Below are 23,579 nucleotides of genomic sequence, written 5' to 3'. Positions count from 1 at the left end.
TGTAATATTTGTGGGAGCAGCTGCATTTTGACGAGAAAATGTACAAGTGTCGTACATATAATGTGACTATTAGCTTGAAGCACAAGCATGAGCCCAGCCCTTCCCATCATGAAATAAAGAAGACTTTTGAATGTTTTGTACATTAATAACCTCACGCATTATGTGGCTGTTTGGTCGCTCATCGTGAAAAACTGCTTTAACGATAACTTGAGTCCCGCGACAAGTATGACTTTATTGGCGTTTTGTTCGACAAACTTTTGCCATTGGAATTAATTAAATCCCTTTTTTTAATCTTTACAATAATACCAGCATCATGTAGTGCAAATGTTTAATTGTAATGGACGTATTGCAGGCTTTCAGAATTGACAAACGGCTCCGTCAGTTTATTTGATAGTATAAAACTTCAGATCAGGGTTTTTTTACTTACTAGAGGTGCAGAACGCTACATGGCAACTTTTCGGGACTTCATCAAGCAAAAATAAATCATAATCATTACAAAGAGTAAATATAAAGCGCCTAACAAGGTCTACGTGCATGGATTTTTCCCCCACAGCATATGGCGGATATGACGTTCCCAGTAATGCAGACTTGGGGCCCGTTCTTCGTACCTCGCTAACTCAGTTAGCTGGATTTGATTGTTGACGATTTGGCATGATCTTGGATTGTTTGGTTCTTCGAAGCTCATCCAGGGGCCTATACCATGAAGCCGGTTTAGCTGGCTAGCCAGATATGTTTAAGCTTAGTTTGTGCCAATCCTGGGTTTAAGGTACCATTAAAGTGGTTTGGCTTTTAGCAGTGTTCATCTCCATAGTAACTTACGCTCCACGGCTAACCTGCTCCAGGGCAGGTTATGTTCTGGATAAGAGATCTCAAACTGAAATTAGACCAATCAGCTGTGAGCAAAGTCACACACCTCTGATGCAATGAAGTCACTCCCCCTGTTTCTACTCCAAATTAAAGGTCACTACATAGCAAATGGTTTTTAAAGACTAAAGTGTCTGGCTTTTAACAATGCTTATTTATTATAATAATAATCATTTTGAATGACTTAGATATCATTTAAGTAATTAGTATACCCTTAATCAATTACACACGTATCATTTTAGTTAATCAATCATTAAAAGGCACATAGTTAAAATTAATATAAATAGCTTTTATAAAGGTCACACAAATAAGCTTTAAAATCAATCAATAAAGCTTTAAAAATGACTACATGTGAGTTTAAATGTTCAATTCTCTCTATATATCAAGTAAACTAACTTCATAACGTTTATTGCACTGACTAAGTAAGATTTTTCTTAAAGTTTCATCGAAAGCTCTTTTCTTCTTCCTGTGTAAATTTGTTTAAATTCGTAATATTTTCAATCATGAAATATTCTGCAGAAGAGAGAAATCAATTTCGCTGCTTCTCTCGCGAGAAGTGAATCTCAGTTTTACTGATCCACAGCATGTGATTGGCTGTTCACTGCTGATGTCACAGCTAAAATCCTAAACTCAGGATCAAAGCCTGAGTTGACAGAGAAAGCTGATGATCAGCATCATGGGACCAACAAAGCCTGAATAGATTGGTTTGGTTTTGTCAACTCGAAACTAATCCTATAACCCTCAGTTTGTTAAACTACCATCACGGTACAGGCCCCTGGACTTGCTGTCATAGTAACAGGTCCGTAAGCTTAAACCTGCTCGGGAGCAGGCTTATTTCATGTAAACAGGATTAGATTGCATCTTGAGGTGATACTTAAAATCTGTCCCAGCCACTGCTACTTTATTACAAGAGTTCATTACTGAACCAGGGGCAATAATAATAATTTTAAATAATAATAATATAAAAATGTTATATTGTTTATGTATATGAGAATGTATATAATATTATAATCATGAGCGTGGTAGTGGGGGGAAAAGTGGACCTGACTACCCAGGGCCCCGTCTAGGGAGAGGGCCCTTTGAAAAGTCTGGAATATATTTTAACATGGAACATGGGGGCCCATCAGGACTGCCTATGCATAGGGCCCAGGATTTTGTGCTACACCCCTGATTATAATGTTGTATATAATAAAATAGACACAGCCACTTGATTGAGCGATTTATTTGTAATGGAATAATTACTTTATAATTTTATTGGAGGTTTACACACATGTTGTACAGTTACTCTGAGCCGTACATTAATTTAAGTGATCACGGATATTATGGGAGTGGCTTGATGCAGCGCAAGAGAGGATAATTTGATCTTGACCCTTAAGAAACTTTAATACTGTCACGTTACAAATCTGCTCCAAATTGAATTAAAAATTAAATTACAACATTGAAATAAAAATGTAAAGCGTGTACAAATACTATATAAAATCGTGAATATAAATAATTGGTAATCATGTTAAAAAAACAAAAAACATTTATCATTTATCTATAATAACTTTTATGTTGGTTTGGTGGTTTGGCTGTTTCCTTATAAAGGTCCAGAAATTCGTTGGGTTTTTATTGTATAATTTGTCAAGTTTTTTGCCAGGTGGCTTTTTTTATTATATGATGTCATTACGTTGCTGTCTTGACGCCAGCCAATCGCTGCATTGCTGATCGTGGTTTCGAGTATCGATGCATCTGCCCTCTTCAGGGAACACAAGAACGCGCAGTGATCTTAGATCATTTAATCCAGATATTTTAATCCAATCCGCAAATTAGTTTGAAGAACCAAATTAGCCTGAGATCAGTTTTTCACGATTAAAAGATCTGGGATCTGTCAAATCATCTCAGATGTAATAAGCAACGTACGAAGAACAGGCCCCAAGTCTATATGGTCTTCATTGGCTGCCCACAAACATTGTCTACTTTGACCCGCCCTCAAACACTGTAGTTGTAGCTGAGGCCTGGAAGAGTTTGGTTGGTGTAATTGACATGTTAAGAAGACACTGTTTTCTGCTCTGTAAAAGCAAATCCACTTTGCACGCACTTCCTAAGAATGAGGAATCAGGCTCAAATTGATACGGTAAAAAGGACACCATTGTTACTGTTCGGATCACTGTATCAAGTTCTGAAGAAGAGTCCAGAGCTGAAATTCATATATGATAATGGCCATTTCGTTTCCGACTAATCACAACAGACTGGCCCGTCTGACCAATCAGAGCAAAGGAGGCGTTTTAGAGAGACTGAATCCTTTATCAAACCTATTTTTGGTCGGTAAATAATGGCGCAAATACCAGTAAATGCATATGCAATAAGGTCAGCCACAAAAATAACCATGTCCACGCTAATTTTCACTGCAAGTCTTTAGTAAATCCTGACAGCAGTTTTTTTAACACCAAAAGAGGGTTTGCGCTGGCGGAAACTGTTAGCAAATCTGGCCCTTAAAATTGTATTAGCTTACAAGGATTCTTTTGTAAAATGTGTGTATTTTTTTTAGCTATAAACTTTTCTGCGTTTTAGGTGTTGCATTGTCATAACTTGCATATAACTTCACACAGAAAAGATTAGTAAGCAATTTTGTTTACACTAACATCATTTTAACATGCGTATTATTTTCATCTTTTAAGCATTGAGTATTTTAACATTTACAGACATTGAAAGTACCTTACTGCAACACAAATATTTTACATTTTCTTTAAAAAAAAGAGGGCGCCAAGTAGAAATTAATTAATACATTTTAATTAACAAATTATGACACAAGTGCTGTGGGTTGAGCTTGACTTTTACTGAACTGAGAATATGGTGAGTTGCGCAAATAAAGGGTTAAAGCTGAAGTATGACATTTGGATGCAGCATGATCAAAGATAATCTCAGTTTACTGTTGAACTAAAAGCAGGATCAAAGATTTAATGTTTAAAGTAAAGTTATTATCAAAGGTAATCCTTAGTTGTGCAAACCACCCTGAAACATTTCTAATTCACAAAGGACGGATCCCAAATACTGATTGCGTTTTTGCATTTTACATTTCAGGAAAGCGAAGGCCACTAATTCAGCCCACGTGCTGATGAATCTCTTTATGGCACTGTTTCTGCTCAACCTGACCTTCCTGACTAATGAATACATTGCACGTGCGAATAGCCACATCGCCTGCAAGGTCATGGCTGGAGTCATGCACTACTGTTTGCTGGCCACTTTCTCCTGGTTTGCAGTGGAGGCTTTACACCTCTGCCTGCAAATGACCAAACACTCAGTCTTCATCAAACATTACATCCTCAAGATCTCTGTGATTGGGTGGGGTGAGTTCAACAACCTTTAAATATGCATTCTGAAATATGTTGCCTATATGATCAGACACATTGTTCACTTGCAAAAATCCCATAAACTTTAAAGGCTGTTTTGACGTGGACCTAAGCAACCACTCAGACTACCTTAACAACCATAATAGCCACATTCTGGTATCATCATCATCCTGGGATATAAAATGCATATAGAATTTATGTCATATGTTCAGATAAAATACTAAAGTCTGCTCTAATCCTCTGTCCAGACAATTGATCCTTATACTACAATTGCATTGTCATCAATTTGTTTCAGTTCCTCCTGCTATTGTTGTCAGTGTCCTTTTTGTCTTGGGCAAATATGGTGAGCAGACCATACAGACGGACTCAAGCAATGTAACCATGTAAGTAGACCCAAAAATATGATGAGACGCTATTCCTAAAATATAATGGCAGCCATACTGTATGATGATATGCATGAAAACCCACTCTTAGAAATGGATGTACTTAATAAGCTTTAAAATTCATGAAACCAAAAATGTTCTTTTTTGTGGAAAAAGGTGCTTCGGATTATTAAAATGTTCTTCTTACTAAGATAAAAAAAAATATTTTTAAGAATGTTCACTGAAAGGTTCTTAGGGGAACCAAAAACGGATCTTTGACATAATTGCAGAAAACCTTATTTCTTAAGAGTACATTTATCTCCAATTCCATCACATCCCAAAGCTGCTCTATTAGATTGAGATTTGGGACAGTTTGAGATGATTTGAGCTTTGTGACATGACGTATGATCCTGCTAGAAGTAGCCATCCGAAAATGGTACACCGTGATCATAGAGGGAAGGACATGGTCAGCAACAGTACTCTAGGTAGGCTGTGTCATTTAAATGATTGGTAAAAAAGTATGCCAAGAAAATATCCCCTGCCTACACCATTACACCAGCAGCTTGAACTGTTGATATGAAGCAGGATGGATCCCAAATTCTGACCCCACTTTCTGAATGCCGCAACAGAAACAGTTTCCTGTGCTCAGCTGACAGGAGTGTCACCGGTGCGTCTTCTGCTGCTGTAGCTCGTCTGCTTCAAGGTTGGACGTGTTGTGCGTTCAGAGATGCTCTTCTGCAGACTTTGGTTGTAACGAGTGCTTATTTGAGTTACTGTTGCCTTCCTATCAGCTGAACCAGTCTGGTCATTCTCCTCTGACCTCTGGCGCTCAACCCTAGAGATGGTTGTGTGTGAAAATCCCAGTAGATCAGCAGTTTCTGAAATACTCAGACCAGCACTTCTGGCACCAACAACCACGCCACGTTCAAAGCATAGACTGTTAAAAAATATGGACTCCGTGACTTCACCCATAGGATTCTGAGGATTTAAAGTAGGAACGAGCTGGCCGTTGCCATCTTGGCAGCGCGTCATTCCCGGATAACAGAAAATGGGCAAAGAGGAGGGACGTGGGTGGAGCTGACGCGATGACTAACAGACAGCAGATAAATGGCTATCCACCTGTCACTCAAAGTGGCCACGCCCTTAATTATGCAGGAAATAAAAAAAATTCACCCCCTCACAGTTGTCATGAAGGGCAAACTTAGCCGCATAGACCAAAACTACAATTTGTACCAGGCTGTAAAAAAAAATGTCTGCTGTAAAATTGGGCATTTTAACATGGGGCTCAATGAGATTCTGCTCCCTTCTGGAGCCTGCCTAGTGGCCAGTCGATGAACTGCAGTTTAAGTCACTTCTGTATTGGCTTCAAGAGAAACTGCGGGAGGTTGCCGCTTGGTTCAAAGTCACTTAAATCACCTTTCTTCCCTGTTCTGACGCTCAGTTTGAACTTCAGCAGATCGTCTTGACCATGTCTACATGCCTAAATGCATTGAGTTGCTGCCAACTTGATTGGCTGATTAGATATTTGTGTTAATTAGCAGTTGAACAGATTTCCCTAATAAAGTTGCAAAATGTTTACTCTATTAAGTTGAGAAAGTATTGTTTTTCTTCTCACTATTGTGTAAACTTTTAAAATAAAATAAAAAAACTGCGTTGGTGTGGAAAATAATGATCAGCAATCAAATTTAGATATTTTTCATGATTCACTTGGATATATGTCACATTATGGAAGTAAGTCGTTATGAGCATGAATTTACAAATGTCATTTTGTCAACTTTAACCGTCTGCACTATTTTCCCTGCAGGTGCTGGATTTTAGACTCCACTGTCCACTACGTTGTGAACATTGGCTATTACTGCTTTGTCTTCATCTTCACTTTCTGCACCTGCATTGTGGTGCTGCGATGGCTCTCCATTCTGAAGATGAACAAGTTTAAACAGGCTGGAAAGGTGAAACGCTCAGGAATCGCCTCCTTTGACATCACCACAATCCTGGGCCTCTGCTGTCTGCTGGGACTCACCTGGAGTTTCACCTTCTTCAGCTACGGAGGTCTGCGTCTGCCCTCGTACTACATATTCACCATACTAAACTCCTTCCAAGGTGAGAGCTTTTCTGCAGAATATTTTAAATGCGTATATTGCATATATTTTTCTCAAAGTGTCTGAAACGGTTTCTTCAAAGATTCAGGGCCCTGTCATACACCTGGCGCATTGCGACCGCAGGTTTTTGCTATAGTTTCAGCCCGATACTGTTAACATTTTCATGTCCAGCACCACATTGTTTAAATAGCAAATCCACTCTGTTTCGCCCATGGGCGTGCTGGTCTGAAAACGAGGTGTGTCCAGGTGCATTGTTGGCGTGTTGCTATTTTGAGGAACTGAAAACGACTGTGCCATTGACCAACAAAAACCTGGTCTAAAGTCAATAGCGCAGTATTTTTGTGTTATTTAAAGGGCGTGTTTTTAATATATGCGCCTAGAGGCAGGTGCACAACACATGTACACTCTGCTTATTACACACACAGGGATGCGCAGCAGCACACAAAAATGCCAAACATTAAAAATGAAAAGGATTCCTATCTGGAGAAGCGTTCAGTCTTTCCGCTCGCAAATTCCGCCATATAAATAGTGAATCCGCCATAGTGCAAGCGCAACTGGCTTTTAAAGGGAATGGGATATGAGACTCTGATTAGTTTATTGTACGTTGTGCCCAAAACACACCCATGATTCATTAAGAGACTTGGTACAACCCTTTTGGACCGTGCACCTGGCATGCCGACCATTTTTTCCATCGTTAAACTAGCAAAAGTGGATTCGGACATGCCCTAAGTGCACCTGCGCTTCAGACCATGCGCTTAAATCGCTAAAAGGGCCCCCAGTCTCTCTAAACCCCTCCTTTCCGAGAGCCTACTCTGCTATGATTGGTCAGTTGACCCAGTATGTTGTGATCGGCCTTCCACTTACAGCGCGTGTCTGAAATTTTTACACACGGTTGCTGGTAGTTTGGCCCATTCCTCCATGCAGATCTCCTCTAGAGCAGTGATGTTTTGGGGCTGTCGCTGGGCAACACAGATTTTCAACTCCCTCCAAAGATTTTCTATGGGGTTGAGATCTGGAGACTGGCTAGGCCACTCCAGGACCTTGAAATGCTTCTTACGAAGCCACTCCTTCATTGCCCGGTCGGTGTGTTTGGGATCATTGTCATGCTGAAAGACCCAGCCACGTTTCATCTTCAATGCCCTTGCTGATGGAAGGAGATTTTTACTCAAAATCTCACCATGCATGGCCCCATTCACTCTTTCCTTTACACGGACCAGTCGTCCCGGTCCCTTTGCAGAAAAACAGCCCCAAAGCAATATGTTTCCACCCCCATGCTTCACAGTAGGTATGGTGTTCACTAGGTCCCCCCGTGTGGTTCTGGGATTTTTGCTCACCGTTCTTGTGATCATTTTGACCCCACAGGGTGAGATCTTGCGTGGAGCCCCAGATCGAGGGAGATTATCAGTGGTCTTGTATGTCTTCCATTTTCTAATAATTGATCCCACAGTCGATTTCTTCACACCAAGCTGCTTACCTATTGCAGATTCAGTCTTCCCAGCCTGGTGCAGGTCTACAATTTTGTTTCTGGTGTCCTTTGACAGCTCTTTGGTCTTGGCCATAGTGGAGTTTGGAGTCTGATTGTTTGAGGTTGTGGACAGGTGTCTTTTATACTGATAACGAGTTCAAACAGGTGCCATTAATACAGGTAACGAGTGGAGGACAGAGGAGCCTCTTAAAGAAGAAGTTACAGGTCTGTGAGAGCCAGAAATCTTGCTTTTTTTGTAGGTGGCCAAATACTTATTTTCCACCATAATTTGCAAATAAATTATTAAAAAATCAGACAGTGTTTTTTTTCTCATTCTGTCTCTCATAGTTGAAGTGTACCTATGATGAAAATGGCAGGCCTCTCTCATCTTTTTAAGAGGGAGAACTTGGACAATTGGTGGCTGACTAAATACTTTTTTGCCCCCCTGTATTCTAATATACTATAAAACATGCATAATATCACATTCATTTTGTATTAAATGCTTGTGTTTTTATAGGATTATTCTTATTCATATATTACTTGAAAACAAGCACCCTCTTTGGAGACTCAGCGCCTTCAGAATCGAGCAACATGACTGAAGAAAACACAGAAAACACAGAAAACCCATACGAGGAAGACGAACCACCAACTTTAACCAAAAAGGTCTTCTGAATGTCGCCTCTGTATCTGTGCATTTGAGATGTCATGTGTGTCTATAGACACTTTACATTCATTTGCAGTATTATAATTAATTCAATGCAAATTTCTCCTGTAACATACTGTATGTAACTATTTCTGATGGCAGAATTTATGAATTTGTCTCGTTCAGTTCATGAGTTGGAATTGAATTGCTGACGCCCCACAGGAAGAGAAATTTGCTCTATTGCTTATCCTGTTTGGTACCTCAATTCCAATTTCGGAACAACCATTAGGAATTTTATTGACGTTCTCAATTCGGTTCTGAATGGGACACAACCCTGCTGTATAATAATATAATCTCGATCTCCTATAGTATGTTTCTTTTTCATGACTGCACATTTAGACAGCTAGATATTCAATTCACATTTATTTGTATAGCGTTTTTCACAATACATATAATTTCAAAGCAGCTTCACAGAAAATGCTTGCATCTACACTACAATTTAAAGTGATTTGTCCACGTTATGTATTTCAGAAATGTACATAGCACACAGATTAGCTAACAATGTATTATTAATCAGTATAATAATTCAATCAAGGCACAGAAATAAGTGAAATAAGAATACATGTTGTTATGTTGTTGATTATGGTATATAGAAATGTGGTAAAATGTCTATATTATAGACATTTTAGAAAAGTTACAGGTTTCATTATAATACAAATACATTATAGAAAAGTTACAGGTTTTCATTAAAATACAATGCTACTGATGTACTGTGTTTTTACACTGTAGCCTATATTATTTTATGCATGTGTATTTTCTATAACAGTTAGTACTATAATAGGAAAATGGTAATATGTTTATGATTTTTATTCAGACGTGGAATGTTGTTGGCTCCATGATGAATTGCTTTGTTGCTCTCTTGTTAGTGGCTTTGGATAAAAGTGCATAAATGTAAAAATGTAGACAATGGATTGTTATATTTTCTGTCTTTCACATATAGCGTATAAGCTATTGATATTGGTAGGTTCTACACAGCCCTACATGTTTAACTTTCTGTGATGTCTTTGCCTGTGTGTGAGCTTGTTTTACTTATGATCAGCAATATAAACCCTGAAAAAAATTACACTATAAACCCTGAGTTTTTATTACACCTGCACAGACTTTTGAAACTAAATCAGACACAATGGTTTCATTCTTAAATGGCATAGTAATGATGGGAGTCCGAAATCCAAACGTATTAGTATTATTTGATGTTATGCGAATAGCGAGGACTATTTCAAATGCCCTCACAAATCGGTTTTCTAAAGTATTGTTTAAAAAAAACGGATTGTGCGCTTATGAAACATCATTGACGTGATGGCGTCATGACGTCGTTGACGTGTCTTTACGGCGGCACGCGGGAAAATTCAGATTGAGCACTGACTGAGCAACAGCATCAGCGGGTGAGTGACAAAAACAATAATCACGACATTAAAAGTTTAAATAATGAAATAATTACATGTCTACATGATTACTCTGACACATTTATATGAACTTTAGCGTGAGAACATGTTTATGTCGATTGTTTATGTCGTTGAGAGCGCTATAGGGTGTGTGTTTGTGTTCTGTGGGGTTTTGTAACACATCAGGCTGGTTGTGTATCCTTCTCTGTGTGGAAATATAGTTAACTGTCTTTAACGGACAAATAATTGATTATTGTTTCATTAGTTTAGATTGATTCGTAGAAAACAGTACTGTGTCCGATGGTGATACCATGGTACTTTTAATAATACCATGGTATTTTCAGAGGTAACGTTACGTTAGCTTGGAATGCTATGTTAAAACTATGCTATATAGTGCTGTGGTATTACCATCACTGTACGTAGTTGTATGTGTTTTTACCTTATTACAATTTTTCTCAGTCGCTTTGGTACATTTCTCGAATCATTCTCGACATTTGCAAAACAGTAAGTGCATTTCTCAAAACAATTCGTACAAATAGCAAAACACCATGGATTACCTGCAAAAGCCAGTCTGGTGCTCAAAATCCTTAGTTCATCTCTCAAAAGTAAATATCTGTGTCAATGAGCATGTCAGTGCCCTCAGAATGACAAGTCCTTGTGTCATTGTGTACGGATAAGACAGTCAAATTGCTTAGTCATATTGTCAATATAACTGTACTCTGGAGGGATGTTCTGATGTAAATATGGCAAAAATTTTGATGACAATTATTGTAAATTGTAGTTTACACCTTAGTTAGTGTATGTGGGAGTTTGAACGCAAGAGACTGGACAAGATTCACATTTATGCTTTTACTGTTTGTACTGTAATTTGTTGACAGACCATGTCATTGCGATACAGAGAGGAAAAGACAGCACTGCATAGCACAAAGAAAAAAAAACCCCAGAAAAACAAAAGTAGAAATATGAACGTCTAACGGAAATGTATAGAAATATGCTTTACATTTTATGACAACTTGTTCAACCATTTTGCATGTAAAGACTTATGCTATGAACTAATGGCTAAATGTTGTGGGGGGTGAGATTATTCAACAGAGACCTATTATAATACATTTTGATCAACATGACACAAGCAACTGATAATGTAGGAAACAGCAGAGAATTGTACATAATCATTTGCATGGATGTACACAAGCATTTGCAACTTGTTCAAAGAAATGAGAAACTGCTTTTTTGATGTGCACAAGTGACACAATGATGTGAGAATTGAACAGGTAGCTTTGAGAATTTCAATTCTGATCTGAGAAATGTACCAAAGCGACTGAGAGAAACTGTAATATATCTAGGCATTTCAATTAATTCCTTGATACATATATAAAATTGTTGTAATAATGTATATCCATATCTAATTGTCACAAAACATTGGTCAAGTTAAGTACTAACCCTGATCTTGTGTTTAATAAATTAATTCGGTTACAACTAGTTATATAAGTGTTAGGTTGAAAATGTAAACACAGCTTTTCACTGAATTTCTTTAGCTGATAATGTGTTATGAATTTCTGAAAGTTTTAATATACCAGCGTCACTAGCCATCTGTGATAATTATATATAAGTGTAATGTGTTATGGAGCAGTAAATATGGCTATGAGGAATGCACCAAGAGTGGAGGTGGAGGCCGAGATGGAGGAGGAGGAAAGTTTTGGGCCACAACCAGTTTCCCGTCTGGAGGTACGACTGCCATGCCGGATATAAACACAAACGCAAGGTTTGAATGTTTATTGATGATGATGATGATGATGATGATGGTGTTGTTAATCTCTCTGCAGCAGTGTGGCATTAGCAGCAGTGACATTAAGAAGCTGGAAGATGGAGGTTTTCACACTGTGGAGGCCGTTGCGTATGCACCCAAGAAAGAGCTGCTGAACATCAAAGGAATCAGTGAAGCTAAAGCCGATAAGATCCTGGTGAGACCTTGGTCACCATTTGCTGCATTTCCACTGTCGGGCCAGGGCTAACAACGTATCAGGCTGGGCCAATAGCCTCAGACCTCAGACCAAAAGCAAGCTGCATTTTCCCGTTTGCGTCAGTAGCCCCGCAGCCCTAAAACCCACCATTAAAGGGTTAGTTCACCCAAAAATGAAAATTCTGTCATTAATTACTCACCCTCATGTCGTTGGACACCCGTAAGACCTCCGTTCATATTCGGAACACAAATGAAGATATTTTAGTTGAAAGCTGATGGCTGAGAAAGGCTTCACACAGGCCTCCATTGGCATTCAGTACATTGACACTTCCAAGATCCATGAAAGGCACTTAAAACGTCGTTACAAAGTCTATCTCACCACAGTGGCTCTACAATAATCTTACGATGCGACGACAATAGTTTTTGTGCGCAAAAAAATAATCTAAATAACACCTTTATCCAACTTGTTCTCGACTTCCGTGTGTGCCTCCACGACGCATGCGCGAGAATATGACGCAGATCCGGCGTTCGGACATATGACCCAGAAGCGATTTGTTTACGAGCAGAGGAAGCGTGTCTAAGCTGTTGGATTCTACATTGATCGTGCTTTAGGTCTCGGCGTAGTTCTCAAAATGGGGCTTAAGTGTGTATTTCATGGATTCCCGAACGCCGGCGCTACGTCATATTCTGGCGCATGCGTCGTGGAGGCACACACGGAAGACAAGAACAAGTTGGAAAAACGTGTTATTTTGATTTTTTTTTTGCGCACAAAAACTATTGTCGTCGCATTGTAAGATTATTGTAGAGCCACTGTGGTGAGATGGACTTTGTAACGACGTTTTAAGTGCCTTTCATGGATCTTGGAAGTGTCAATGTACTGAATGCCAATGGAGGCCTGTCTGAAGCCTTTCTCAGCCATCAGCTTTCAACTAAAATATCTTCATTTGTGTTCCGAATATGAACGGAGGTCTTACGGGTGTCCAACGACATGAGGGTGAGTAATTAATGACATAATTTTCATTTTTGGGTGAACTAACCCATTAACACACCTCCATAGAACATCACATCACACAATCCCACCTTTTCAGCTGCATGGGGCTAGCTTACTGAAAACTACTTAAAAATAGAGCATACTTATTCAGTTACGGCTGCTGCTTCCATTTGTTTGCGATCACAGGAATGCACAAAACGGCTCCATTAACGCTTTTAAGTCCAGAGGCTTACACATTTAGATGAATATCATTTAGGGATGTCACAAGTACCGGTAAGTCGGTACTGAAATTTTAAAAGTGTGATGATACCAGCATTTATTTTAGAAATTTAGCATGATCATCTCTCAGTGTGTTTGCTGTTATGACCTACGTCTACTGACTAGCCAATGAAAATGCAACATGGCGTATTGATCAACGTGGAATGACGCTAAAATTTTAAAAGGCTTTCCTCAAGCTCCATTTGCAAAATTGGCTTGCCAATTTGGCCTCTTTTCCCTAGCCATAACCGCGTCGATATACCTCCTTTCACTTACTCCTCTTTTTTTTTCAGCGCATATAAAACCACAATTGCCAAGTGCGATTCATCTTGTTCTGTTTGCTTACCACTAGCATGATGACGTTTTACTCTTCTATACTAACTTGCGTTGTAGCCTGTGTACTCGTACTCAAATTTATTAGATCCATGTCGTACAGTGTGATCTGTAATGAAAATGCCGAAATCGCACAGTCTGTAGCAGGGTTCGGTGCACGCGTGTAACGTTACCGAACGGTTTCCGGGTGCAATCTTTAACAGTTCACAGTCGGCTTGTTTCAAGCGCGGAACACACTTCAATCCGAGTTCCCACACAAACATATTAAGTATTCAGTCCTTTTTATCACGGAATTCAAACGATAAATGCAATTTTGACGCTCTATGTGGCGTGACTGGTCATTGATCACAGTTCAAACGTGAACGCGATCATCTGTGAAGGCGATCGATCATCTCTTACTAAAGAATAAACATGAATGACCATCTGAAGGTATGCTGAGGACACATTACAACTTACTGTCATCATGTAACGTTAGCATCACATTTACCTCAGGCAGGCACTCAGTGTCCACAGAATTTTATTCACTAGAGAAATCAACTCTTTCGCTAAATATATGCTCTATATTAGCCTATATATTAATTATATTCTACTGAACCTGTTAGTGGTGTCTAGATTATTTCATGCATGTTAAATAAACCTGTCATGAAAATGACAGACACTGTATATAAATTATTATATTTCAACAACGAATTGGAGAAAAATATTTTATAATTAGATTTAGAAGTTGATGCAAAAACTTCCTTATGTGAAGTTTACATGTTTGCATACAATGTGTTATTTGAGTGTTTATTATTATACCTAAAAATAAATAGCAACTGAATTTAGGCTAATAGTTTGGGCTGTTGGGTGTTGTTAACCTTTAATATTAATGTACAAGTAAGGGCTCCCTATATAATTTACAGAAATATTTTTAAATAAACTTTGATATAATTTAATTCATTCAAGAACAGGCACTTTTTTTCTTCTTCAGTAAACCACTGTTAAATATAAAAAATAAATAAAAAGCAATTTTGTAAAACTGCTGTACCAAACTCGTACCGAACTGTGATTTCAAAACCGAGGTACGTACCGAACCGTTAGTTTTGTGTACCGTTACACCCCTACTGTCAGTCTTTTATTTTGTGTCATGCGTCACAACACTTCCTTGAGTTCCAGGCGTTTCCGTGTTGTAAATAACATAATTTTTAAAATATTAAATGTGTCATTCTCTTTAAGTCACGCTCATAAATGTGTCATTTGCATATTAAACCCCCATCCCACCCCCGCGACACTCACCTTTTTTACTCTGAAGAGTTTGAAGGTCTGTTTCTGTGTGACCTTAACATGTTCTCCCTGTGTCCTCATGGGTTTTCTTTGGGTGCTCCGGTTTCCCCCCAACACAGTCCAAAGACATGCACCCCTCCTCACTCAGATAAACTCCGCCTTTGTTCATGAACACTCCTCTGGCCTGCTTTGGACCAAGGTATTCAGTGGGCCAAAAAACCCTGGCTATTGGCCCAGAGGAAGGCCCGATCAAGCCCCGGAAGTGATATTGGAAACACGACTGGCCCTGACACACACTAGCATGCTCGCTTTTGGCCCGACAGTGGAAACGCAGCTATTGCTTTCTCTTATTCTGTGTGTTAGCAATTCGAACAAACCTCTAACTCTTTAACCAACAGACAGAGGCTGCTAAGATGGTTCCCATGGGATTCACCACAGCGACTGAGTTCCACCAGCGCAGAGCTGAAATCATCCAGATCTCCACAGGATCCAAAGAGCTTGATAAACTCCTGCAGGGTGCGACACTGAACTGTACTTGTACTGTCTGTCAGAAAAAATACACGTTATACTGTAATCACCTGAATCTTTCTCTGTCTGTGTTCTGCAGGAGGAATCGAGACCGGATCCATCACTGAGATGTTCGGCGAGTTCAGAACTGGAAAGACGCAGCTGTGTCACACACTGGCCGTTACCTGCCAGGTAACACATTTTCTGACCGCGTCATAAATTTAGCATGATCATCTCTCAGTGTGTTTGTGGCTACGACATACATCTTCTTAGCCTGGCTCCGCCCTCCTATGTACTTCCTCTCAAGTTTCATATTCCTTCAGTACTCCGTCTGGGACTGCGGTGTAGTCTTAGGTTTTCTCCTAACAAATTTTTACCGGTCCAATCAGCAAACAGAGGGAGTGGCTGAGAGCGATGACATTGATGTCGTGCGCTAGTGTGAGTTGTAGTTCAGTAATGGCGGCGGAGAAAGATGCGAGCAACGCCATTCATTCCGTTGTGGCACCGCTGCCAGATAATATCCAGAAGTTAAAGCCGGAGCAAGAACAATCTTTGCTAAGTGTTGTTGGTGGCCATGATGTTGTGTCCCGGGAAAAGTTTGATTTTCCAGCTCGCTCCGTTAGTGGTGAAGGAGTCGGCTGAAGCCCCGGTAATTGTTTCTCGTGCGGTCCGAAGGTATTGTCATCATTTACAAGGGTAAGTCAGTGATTTTATTGCCGTCCGTCTCCCACCACCCGCGTTAAAATCCCCGGCCGAATTACCTACTGCTTTTGACAAACAAAAGTTTTCAAGAATATACCACTTCAAAATTCACTCTTTATATCCTTTTTGATCCCTGCAGAGCACCGTACAGCTGCGCTTCGCTGTAATTTGGATGCATTTCTAGACTTGTATTTCTTTAAATGCTGGCAAGTGTTTACAAGAGCAAAATATTTCATCACCACTCAAAAAATAAAAGGAAGAAATGCATTTAACATTTGAATTGGGCCGTTATTTACGGCAGCATTTATTCTTATCATACCAAGCATATGACATTTTATTTACAGCATACAATCATGTTATTTGACCACGTGAGCAGCGCGTTCCCGATCTCACAACTCTCCCCTCCACTGTGAATAAATCCTAATCCGAATGCACAAGGTTTTATCACCGATGCGGCTGCACATTTATTTTTACAGACTTCCATGTGAGAAATAAAGGTGAACGGCGCATGACATGCGTCACGACCAAACGTTACCGATTGGTTATGGCAGATCCAGAGTGGCTCTGGGCAGATCCAATAGTTTTAAACTTCAACAGAGTTCCCGCCTTCAAGGAAGTAAACGCTTGTCAATTGAGAGTGGCCAGACTCTCTGTACAAATGAAATGGACGGGAGTCTGGTAGGACCAGGCTAACATCTACTGACTAGCCAATAAAAATCCAACCTAAAATGGTATAATGATCATGGCGCTAAAACTTAAAACTACTTTGGCATGCCAAGTTGGCTTCTTTTCCCTAGCAATGACTGTGCCCATTAGGGCTGTGCTCAGAATATCGATACAACGATACATCGTAATGAACTGACGATGCGTGTATAGATACTGTGTGCTTTTGAATGTAATCAACGCAACGCGAGCAGTGCAAGACATTCAAAATGGAGAAGAGGTTTTCAGTTATGATTGAACGGAACATTGCAGCGCGCCTCACATCCCTTAAATAGCAATACTCTGTGTGCTTTGTTGCTATTGATATAAAACAAACTCTCGGATTTCAAATTACATCCATTTTATTACGAAATTCAAAAACATAAATACCATTTTGGCGCTGTGGCATGAGATCGCTTTGGCTCAGCTCTAGAGAAGCGGCCGCGCGCAGCACACGTGAACGGATCTTCTCTTCCGCCTTAAAGGGTTAGTTCACCCAAAAATGAAAATTCTGTCATTAATTACTCACCCTCATGTCGTTGGACACCCGTAAGACCTCCGTTCATATTCGGAACACAAATGAAGATATTTTAGTTGAAAGCTGATGGCTGAGAAAGGCTTCACACAGGCCTCCATTGGCATTCAGTACATTGACACTTCCAAGATCCATGAAAGGCACTTAAAACGTCGTTACAAAGTCTATCTCACCACAGTGGCTCTACAATAATCATACAATGCGACGACAATAGTTTTTGTGCGCAAAAAAAATCAAAATAACACCTTTATCCAACTTGTTCTCGACTTCCGTGTGCGCCTCCACGACGCATGCGCGAGAATATGACGCAGATCCGGCGTTCGGACATATGACCCAGAAGCGATTTGTTTACGAGCAGAGGAAGACGCGCGTGTCTAAGCTGTTGGATTCTACATTGATCGTGCTTTAGGTCTCGGCGTAGTGCTCAAAATGGAGCTTAAGTGTGTATTTCCTCGATTTCCGAACACCGGCGCTACGTCATATTCTCGCGCATGCGTCGTGGAGGCGCACACGGAAGACAAAAACAAGTTGGATAAAGGTGTTATTTAGATTTTTTTTTGCGCACAAAAACTATTGTCGTCGCATTGTATGATTATTGTAGAGCCACTGTGGTGAGATAGACTTTGTAACGACGTTTTAAGTGCCTTTCATGGATCTTGGAAGTGTCAATGTACTGAATGCCAATGGAGGCCTGTGTGAAGCCTTTCTCAGCCATCAGCTTTCAACTAAAATATCTTCATTTGTGTTCCGAATATGAACGGAGGTCTTACGGGTGTCGAACGACATGAGGGTGAGTAATTAATGACAGAATTTTCATTTTTGGGTGAACTAACCCTTTAATACCAGTTACAGCACGAAATAAACATGAATGAACATCTGAACATGTGTTAAAAGATAGAGTACAACTTACTGAAATCTGTATCATGTCACATGGAATCACACGATCAGTGTTTCAAACGCGGAAAGGCGTCAGTAAAACAGCTTGCAAACAATGACATGTAACGTCACATTCACCTCAGAAAAAAACATATCCAGTGTCCATAAACTCGTTAGTCAGACTCTAGAAAGGAGCATTTTGCTAAATATATGCACCATATTCATTATAATTTGTAAAGTTCTTCAATATTTAATGCATGTTTGAATTAATCTGGCAAGTTTTTATGACCGCCACCATTTAAATGTTAAATTTCCAAAAAATATGTAGCCTATATTTTGTCATTTGTAAAGTTAATATTATAACTTTATTATTATAAAAAACATGTAATTTAAGTGTTTGTACAAATCAGTTCATTTTTACCTTTAATATTATAGTACAAATGACTCCCATAGTTTACAGCATTAGTTAAGAGATTTGTTTTCCCAAATTTGTTTTAGATTTTAGATTTATCGCAAGATTTGTTTTACATTCCAGATGTTGCCATGTAATGTACCTGATAGACAGTATATCCAAAATAATCAATATTGAACCAAGCCTTTCCAAGGTTTTGTGACAATTTATTTAATGTAACTAAAAAATAGTTTGTCAGTTATCACAACTGTTCTAACACTGGTTATTCAATAAACAGATATTACTGTTACTAAACTCTGCTCAAAAGAAATTTAATTCCAAATTGATCCATATCGTGATGCGTATCGTATCGTGATGCGTATCGTATCATGACTTCAGTATCGTGATGCGTATTCTATCGTGACATTGTTGGTGATACACAGCCCTAGTGCCCATATATCTCCTCTTTCACTCCCTCCTCTTTTTTCAGCCCAAAGTGCGATTCATCTTGCTCTGTTTGTCTACTACTAGCGTATGCTGATGATGTTTTATTCTTCTATATTAACTTGCGTCGTAGCCTACGATTCAATAGGTGTCATCATCGTACAGTCTACATACATGTCGTACCCAAGTTTATTAGATCCATGTCGTACAGTGTGATCTGTAATGATCTTATAGGATTGCCGAAATCGTAGTCTGTAGAGGGCATTAGAAAAACACATTTCTGGTGTGCATCTTGAGACAAAACAATGGCTCTGATATATTTTAAGATATATCAGTGCAAGATGCTTTCAGTTAAAACGGCTCAAACATGTATTTTATTCTGGGACTAGCTTAAGTCTGTGTGTCTGTGAAACCTGGCATTTATGTGTTAACATAAGATTAAAATCGCATAACATATCCAGTATTTAAACCCGTTAAACTCAATAACCATGTAAAGCTGGTAAACAGTGCTTTATTACAGAATGAACTTTGCATTTCAGCTGCCCATTGATCAGGGCGGTGGGGAAGGAAAAGCCATGTACATCGACACAGAAGGAACCTTCCGTCCAGAGAGACTGCTGGCTGTAGCTGAGAGGTCAGAGCCGCTTTCTAAACATTCATATGGATCCATAATGTGCAAAACACTGAACTCTGTGTTTGCTGTGTCAGGTACGGGCTGGTGGGCAGTGACGTGCTGGATAATGTGGCGTATGCCAGGGCCTTCAACACAGACCATCAGACGCAGCTGCTGTATCAGGCCTCCGCTATGATGACTGAGTCCAGGTAACACACACATCCAGACAGAAACGGACTCCAGGCTGTCTGCATTCGCACGTTGTGATGAAATATTCTAACTCTCTCTTCAGATACGCTCTGCTGATCGTAGACAGCGCTACTGCACTTTACAGGACAGATTACTCCGGACGAGGAGAGCTGTCCGCCCGTCAGGGGCATCTGGGCCGATTTCTGCGCATGCTGCTCCGTCTCGCTGATGAGGTAAAGCAGCTGTTCAGAATCTATAAGAGGATTTTTTTTTTTTTTAAGATACCGATCAGGCATAACATAATAGCAGGTGAAGTGAATAACACTGATTATCTCTTCATCACTGCACCTGTTAGTGGGTGGGATATATTTGGCAGCAAGTGAAAATTTTTGTCCTCAAAGTTGATGTGTTAGAAGCAGGAAAAATGGGCAAGCGTAAGGATTTGAGCGAGTTTGACAAGGGCCAAATTGTGATGGCTAGACGACTGGGTCAGATCATCTCCAAAACTGCAGCTCTTGTGGGGTGTTCCCGGTCTGCAGTGGTCAGGATCTATCAAAAGTGCTCCAAGGAAGGAACAGTGGAGAACCGGCGACAGGGTCATGGGCGGCCAAGGCTCATTGATGCACGTGGGGAGCAAAGGCTGGCCCGTGTGGTCCGATCAAACAGATGAGCAACTGTAGCTCAAATGGCTCAAGAAGTTAATGCTGGTTCTGATAGAAAGGTGTCAGAATACACAGTGCATCGCAGTTTGTTGCGTATGGGGCTGCATAGCCGCAAACCAGTCAGGTTGCCCATGCTGACCCCTGTCCACTGCCGAAAAGAGCCAACAATGGCCTGTGAGCATCAGATCTGGACCACGGAGCAATGGAAGAAGGTGGCCTGGGACCTCATTTATAAAACTTTGCGTAGGATTTGCTTCAGAAGTGGCGTACGGATGAAACGTAGGACGTGCGTACGCACAGAAATATTCGGATTTATAAAACCGTGCGCACGCACATCCTACGCAGTTTTCCCTTAATAAATCACAATCAATTCTAAATGTAGCGCAGCTTTTGCGGCTTCATGTCACGCCCATAGTTGCCCACAAATAGTCTGTGAAACGCCCACAAGTTAATATTCATTGATGGCAAACACAGAGAGGAAATAAAAAAAAAATGTAACTTCACTCGATTTGAAGTAGAAGTTATCGTTGGCGAGGTGGAAAAGAAGAGAAAATTTTGTTTTGGAGGGCACAGTGTGGGCATTACTAATGCCAAAAAGGCACGAGTGGCAAAAGGTTGCATACGCCGTAAATGCTGTAGCCTCACAACCTCGGACCGTGGCCGAGATATAAAAAGAAATGGTCGGACATCAAAGTCGATGCAAAAAAGCGTCTAGCGCTCCATCGCCAGAGTGTGTCCTCGTTTGCCAGCAAGTCTTCTTGCTGTCTGAAGATGCGTTCACTCCGAATCCTTCCATTTGCCACATCTTCTAAGAGTGCAAGATCAGCCATTGTGCGTCATTACGCATTGTGATGGGGCATTTTATTTCCATCCATTTAATTGCATCTGACAAGCTACAGATGTCGGTTATAATCTACGTGGAAATGGCAAATAATTCAAAGTGCAAATGTAATGTCTTGCAGCTTTCTGAATGGTTGAGACATACGTCATACGTTATTTGATCAAAAATAAAACTAAAGGCATATGCATGAATACCATGATTCCGTAGCTGATGAAGAAATTTTACTATGAAAACAACTTTCCCCAGTGGACAATGAATACATCTATCTATTTATCTATCTATCTCCCTAATTATCTGTCTATCAGTCAATCTATATCTGCTCCGCCAGACGGACACATTGACGAGAATATCAGTTTTTTACATTATTTTGTTCTGTTTACCATATTATTTATGAGGATGAATTGCATAACATGCCAATATTATTGCAGAACATATTTCACTTTTCTTTTTGCAAATGTGTTAATTTGCATTTCTGTTGTGATTTTGTTTGTTTTCCACTGCAGATCGATCAAACGGGTGTTCGTATAGGCTGTTAATTGTAAGACTTGCTTTGTGAAGTCTTCATGTTATTTATGAGAGGCAGCATTGCCTTTTCTTTTACACAACGGTCTACAGTTTCACACACTTTCACGTGTTTCTTCCATCTGCCGACGGTGTCGCCATTTCTCATTTCACCCGTTTTTGTGCGTACGCCTGGGTCAGAGCTTGTGTGAAGGACCGCACATTTTCCCGTCAAGTTTGCTTTTTATAAATACAAATAATTGCGTAGAGAGCGGCGTTCGCCTTCTTTTGTGCGTACGCAACGCTTATAAATGAGGCCCCTGGTCTGATGAATCACGTTTTCTTTTACATCACTTTGGGCAATGTTCTGCTGGGAAACCTTGGGTCCTGCCATCTATGTGGATGTTACTTTGACACGTTCCACTTACCTAAGAACTGTTGCGGACCATGTACACCCTTTCATGGAAACAGTATTTCCTGGTGGCTGTGGCTCTTTCAGCAGATAATGCGCCGCCATAAAGAAAAAATGGTTTAGGAATGGTTTGAGGTGTTGACTTGGCCTCCAAATTCCCCAGATCTCAATCCATTCGAGCATCTGTACTTTATAATGCATTAAATCTCATTCATTGAATAATTGTAATTAAAGCTAAAATGCATTATATTTGCAGATTCCTTGTTATATCTGAAATTGGTTTTTGTCATGCGTTTAATGCATTATACTTTCTAAAGTTTTAACCGTAAATAGATTAGTATTATAACTGGTTATAATTATATTAGTTTGAAAAGTGATTTATCAATTTGCACATTTGTTGGAACAAGTTGGAATCCTAGTCCTTTATTAGTGTCTTGTATATGATGTGAGCTCGTGTGTGTGTGTGTGTGTGTGTGTGTCTCGTTTGTAGTTTGGCGTGGCTGTCGTCATCACTAACCAGGTGGTAGCACAGGTGGACGGAGCGGCCATGTTTTCTGCAGATCCCAAGAAGCCAATTGGAGGAAACATTATTGCACACGCATCGACTACTCGGTAAAACTTAGCAGAGGATGATGATCGTGTTGTTGATTGATGCATACTAACTCAATAGATTAATAATGTCTCTCGTGTAGATTATACCTGCGGAAGGGTCGAGGTGAGACGAGGATATGCAAGATCTACGACTCCCCATGTTTGCCTGAGGCGGAGGCCATGTTTGCCATCAATGCTGATGGAGTGGGAGATGCCAAAGACTGAAATGGCACCGATCAGAGAACCTACCGGCACTGCTGTGAGCGATATGAGACCATCAGTAGGAGAAAAGACTCCTTTAAATGTGTTTAGTCTGGAATTATACTTTGGAAAAAGAATGAGCTCTTGGGAGTGAAAAACATGGTTTATTTACATATGTGCAGATTGACGGATCTGAGTGGTTTGAGCTGATGTAATTATTTGCTCTTTAGTGTGATGTCAACCTCTTTATTATTTGTTATTTACATATTGTTATATTTGTGTGTTTTGTCTGGACTGAACCTTTTTCTTGTACATAGACTACTCATAAAGCGTTTTATCTGTTAAACTAATAAAAGTGTGTTTTTCATATATGGGATCAGTTAAAAAGAGGAACCGTTAA

At 39.9% G+C, this 23,579-nt stretch overlaps 2 protein-coding genes across 2 annotated transcripts in view; both read left to right on the top strand.

The window, feature by feature from the left end:
* LOC307135350 (adhesion G-protein coupled receptor G6-like) overlaps positions 1-9,894 on the top strand; it is a 28,487-nt gene extending 18,593 nt beyond the window's left edge. Inside the window, exons 15-18 of the mRNA XM_079831702.1 lie at positions 3,928-4,193; positions 4,492-4,579; positions 6,363-6,658; positions 8,640-9,894. Of these exons, the coding sequence (XP_079687828.1) occupies positions 3,928-4,193; positions 4,492-4,579; positions 6,363-6,658; positions 8,640-8,794 (805 nt within the window). The 3' untranslated portion in view covers positions 8,795-9,894. The remainder of the gene's footprint in view (positions 1-3,927; positions 4,194-4,491; positions 4,580-6,362; positions 6,659-8,639) is intronic.
* Positions 9,895-10,153: 259 nt separating this feature from the next.
* On the top strand, positions 10,154-23,546 carry rad51 (RAD51 recombinase). Its single transcript, XM_079830436.1, has 10 exons — positions 10,154-10,207; positions 11,838-11,932; positions 12,031-12,168; positions 15,411-15,528; positions 15,620-15,711; positions 19,709-19,803; positions 19,878-19,991; positions 20,075-20,204; positions 22,878-22,999; positions 23,080-23,546. The coding sequence occupies exons 2-10, from the start codon at positions 11,843-11,845 to the stop codon at positions 23,201-23,203; spliced, it is 1,023 nt and encodes a 340-aa protein (XP_079686562.1). The 5' UTR covers positions 10,154-10,207; positions 11,838-11,842; the 3' UTR covers positions 23,204-23,546.
* The last annotated feature ends 33 nt before the right edge of the window (positions 23,547-23,579 follow it).

This window comes from Gobio gobio (assembly GCF_949357685.1).
Source record: "Gobio gobio genome assembly, chromosome: 12".
NCBI classification, from domain to species: domain Eukaryota; kingdom Metazoa; phylum Chordata; class Actinopteri; order Cypriniformes; family Gobionidae; genus Gobio; species Gobio gobio.
The sequence above is the reverse complement of the archived record's forward strand: the minus strand, read 5'-3'. Positions and strand labels throughout refer to the sequence as shown.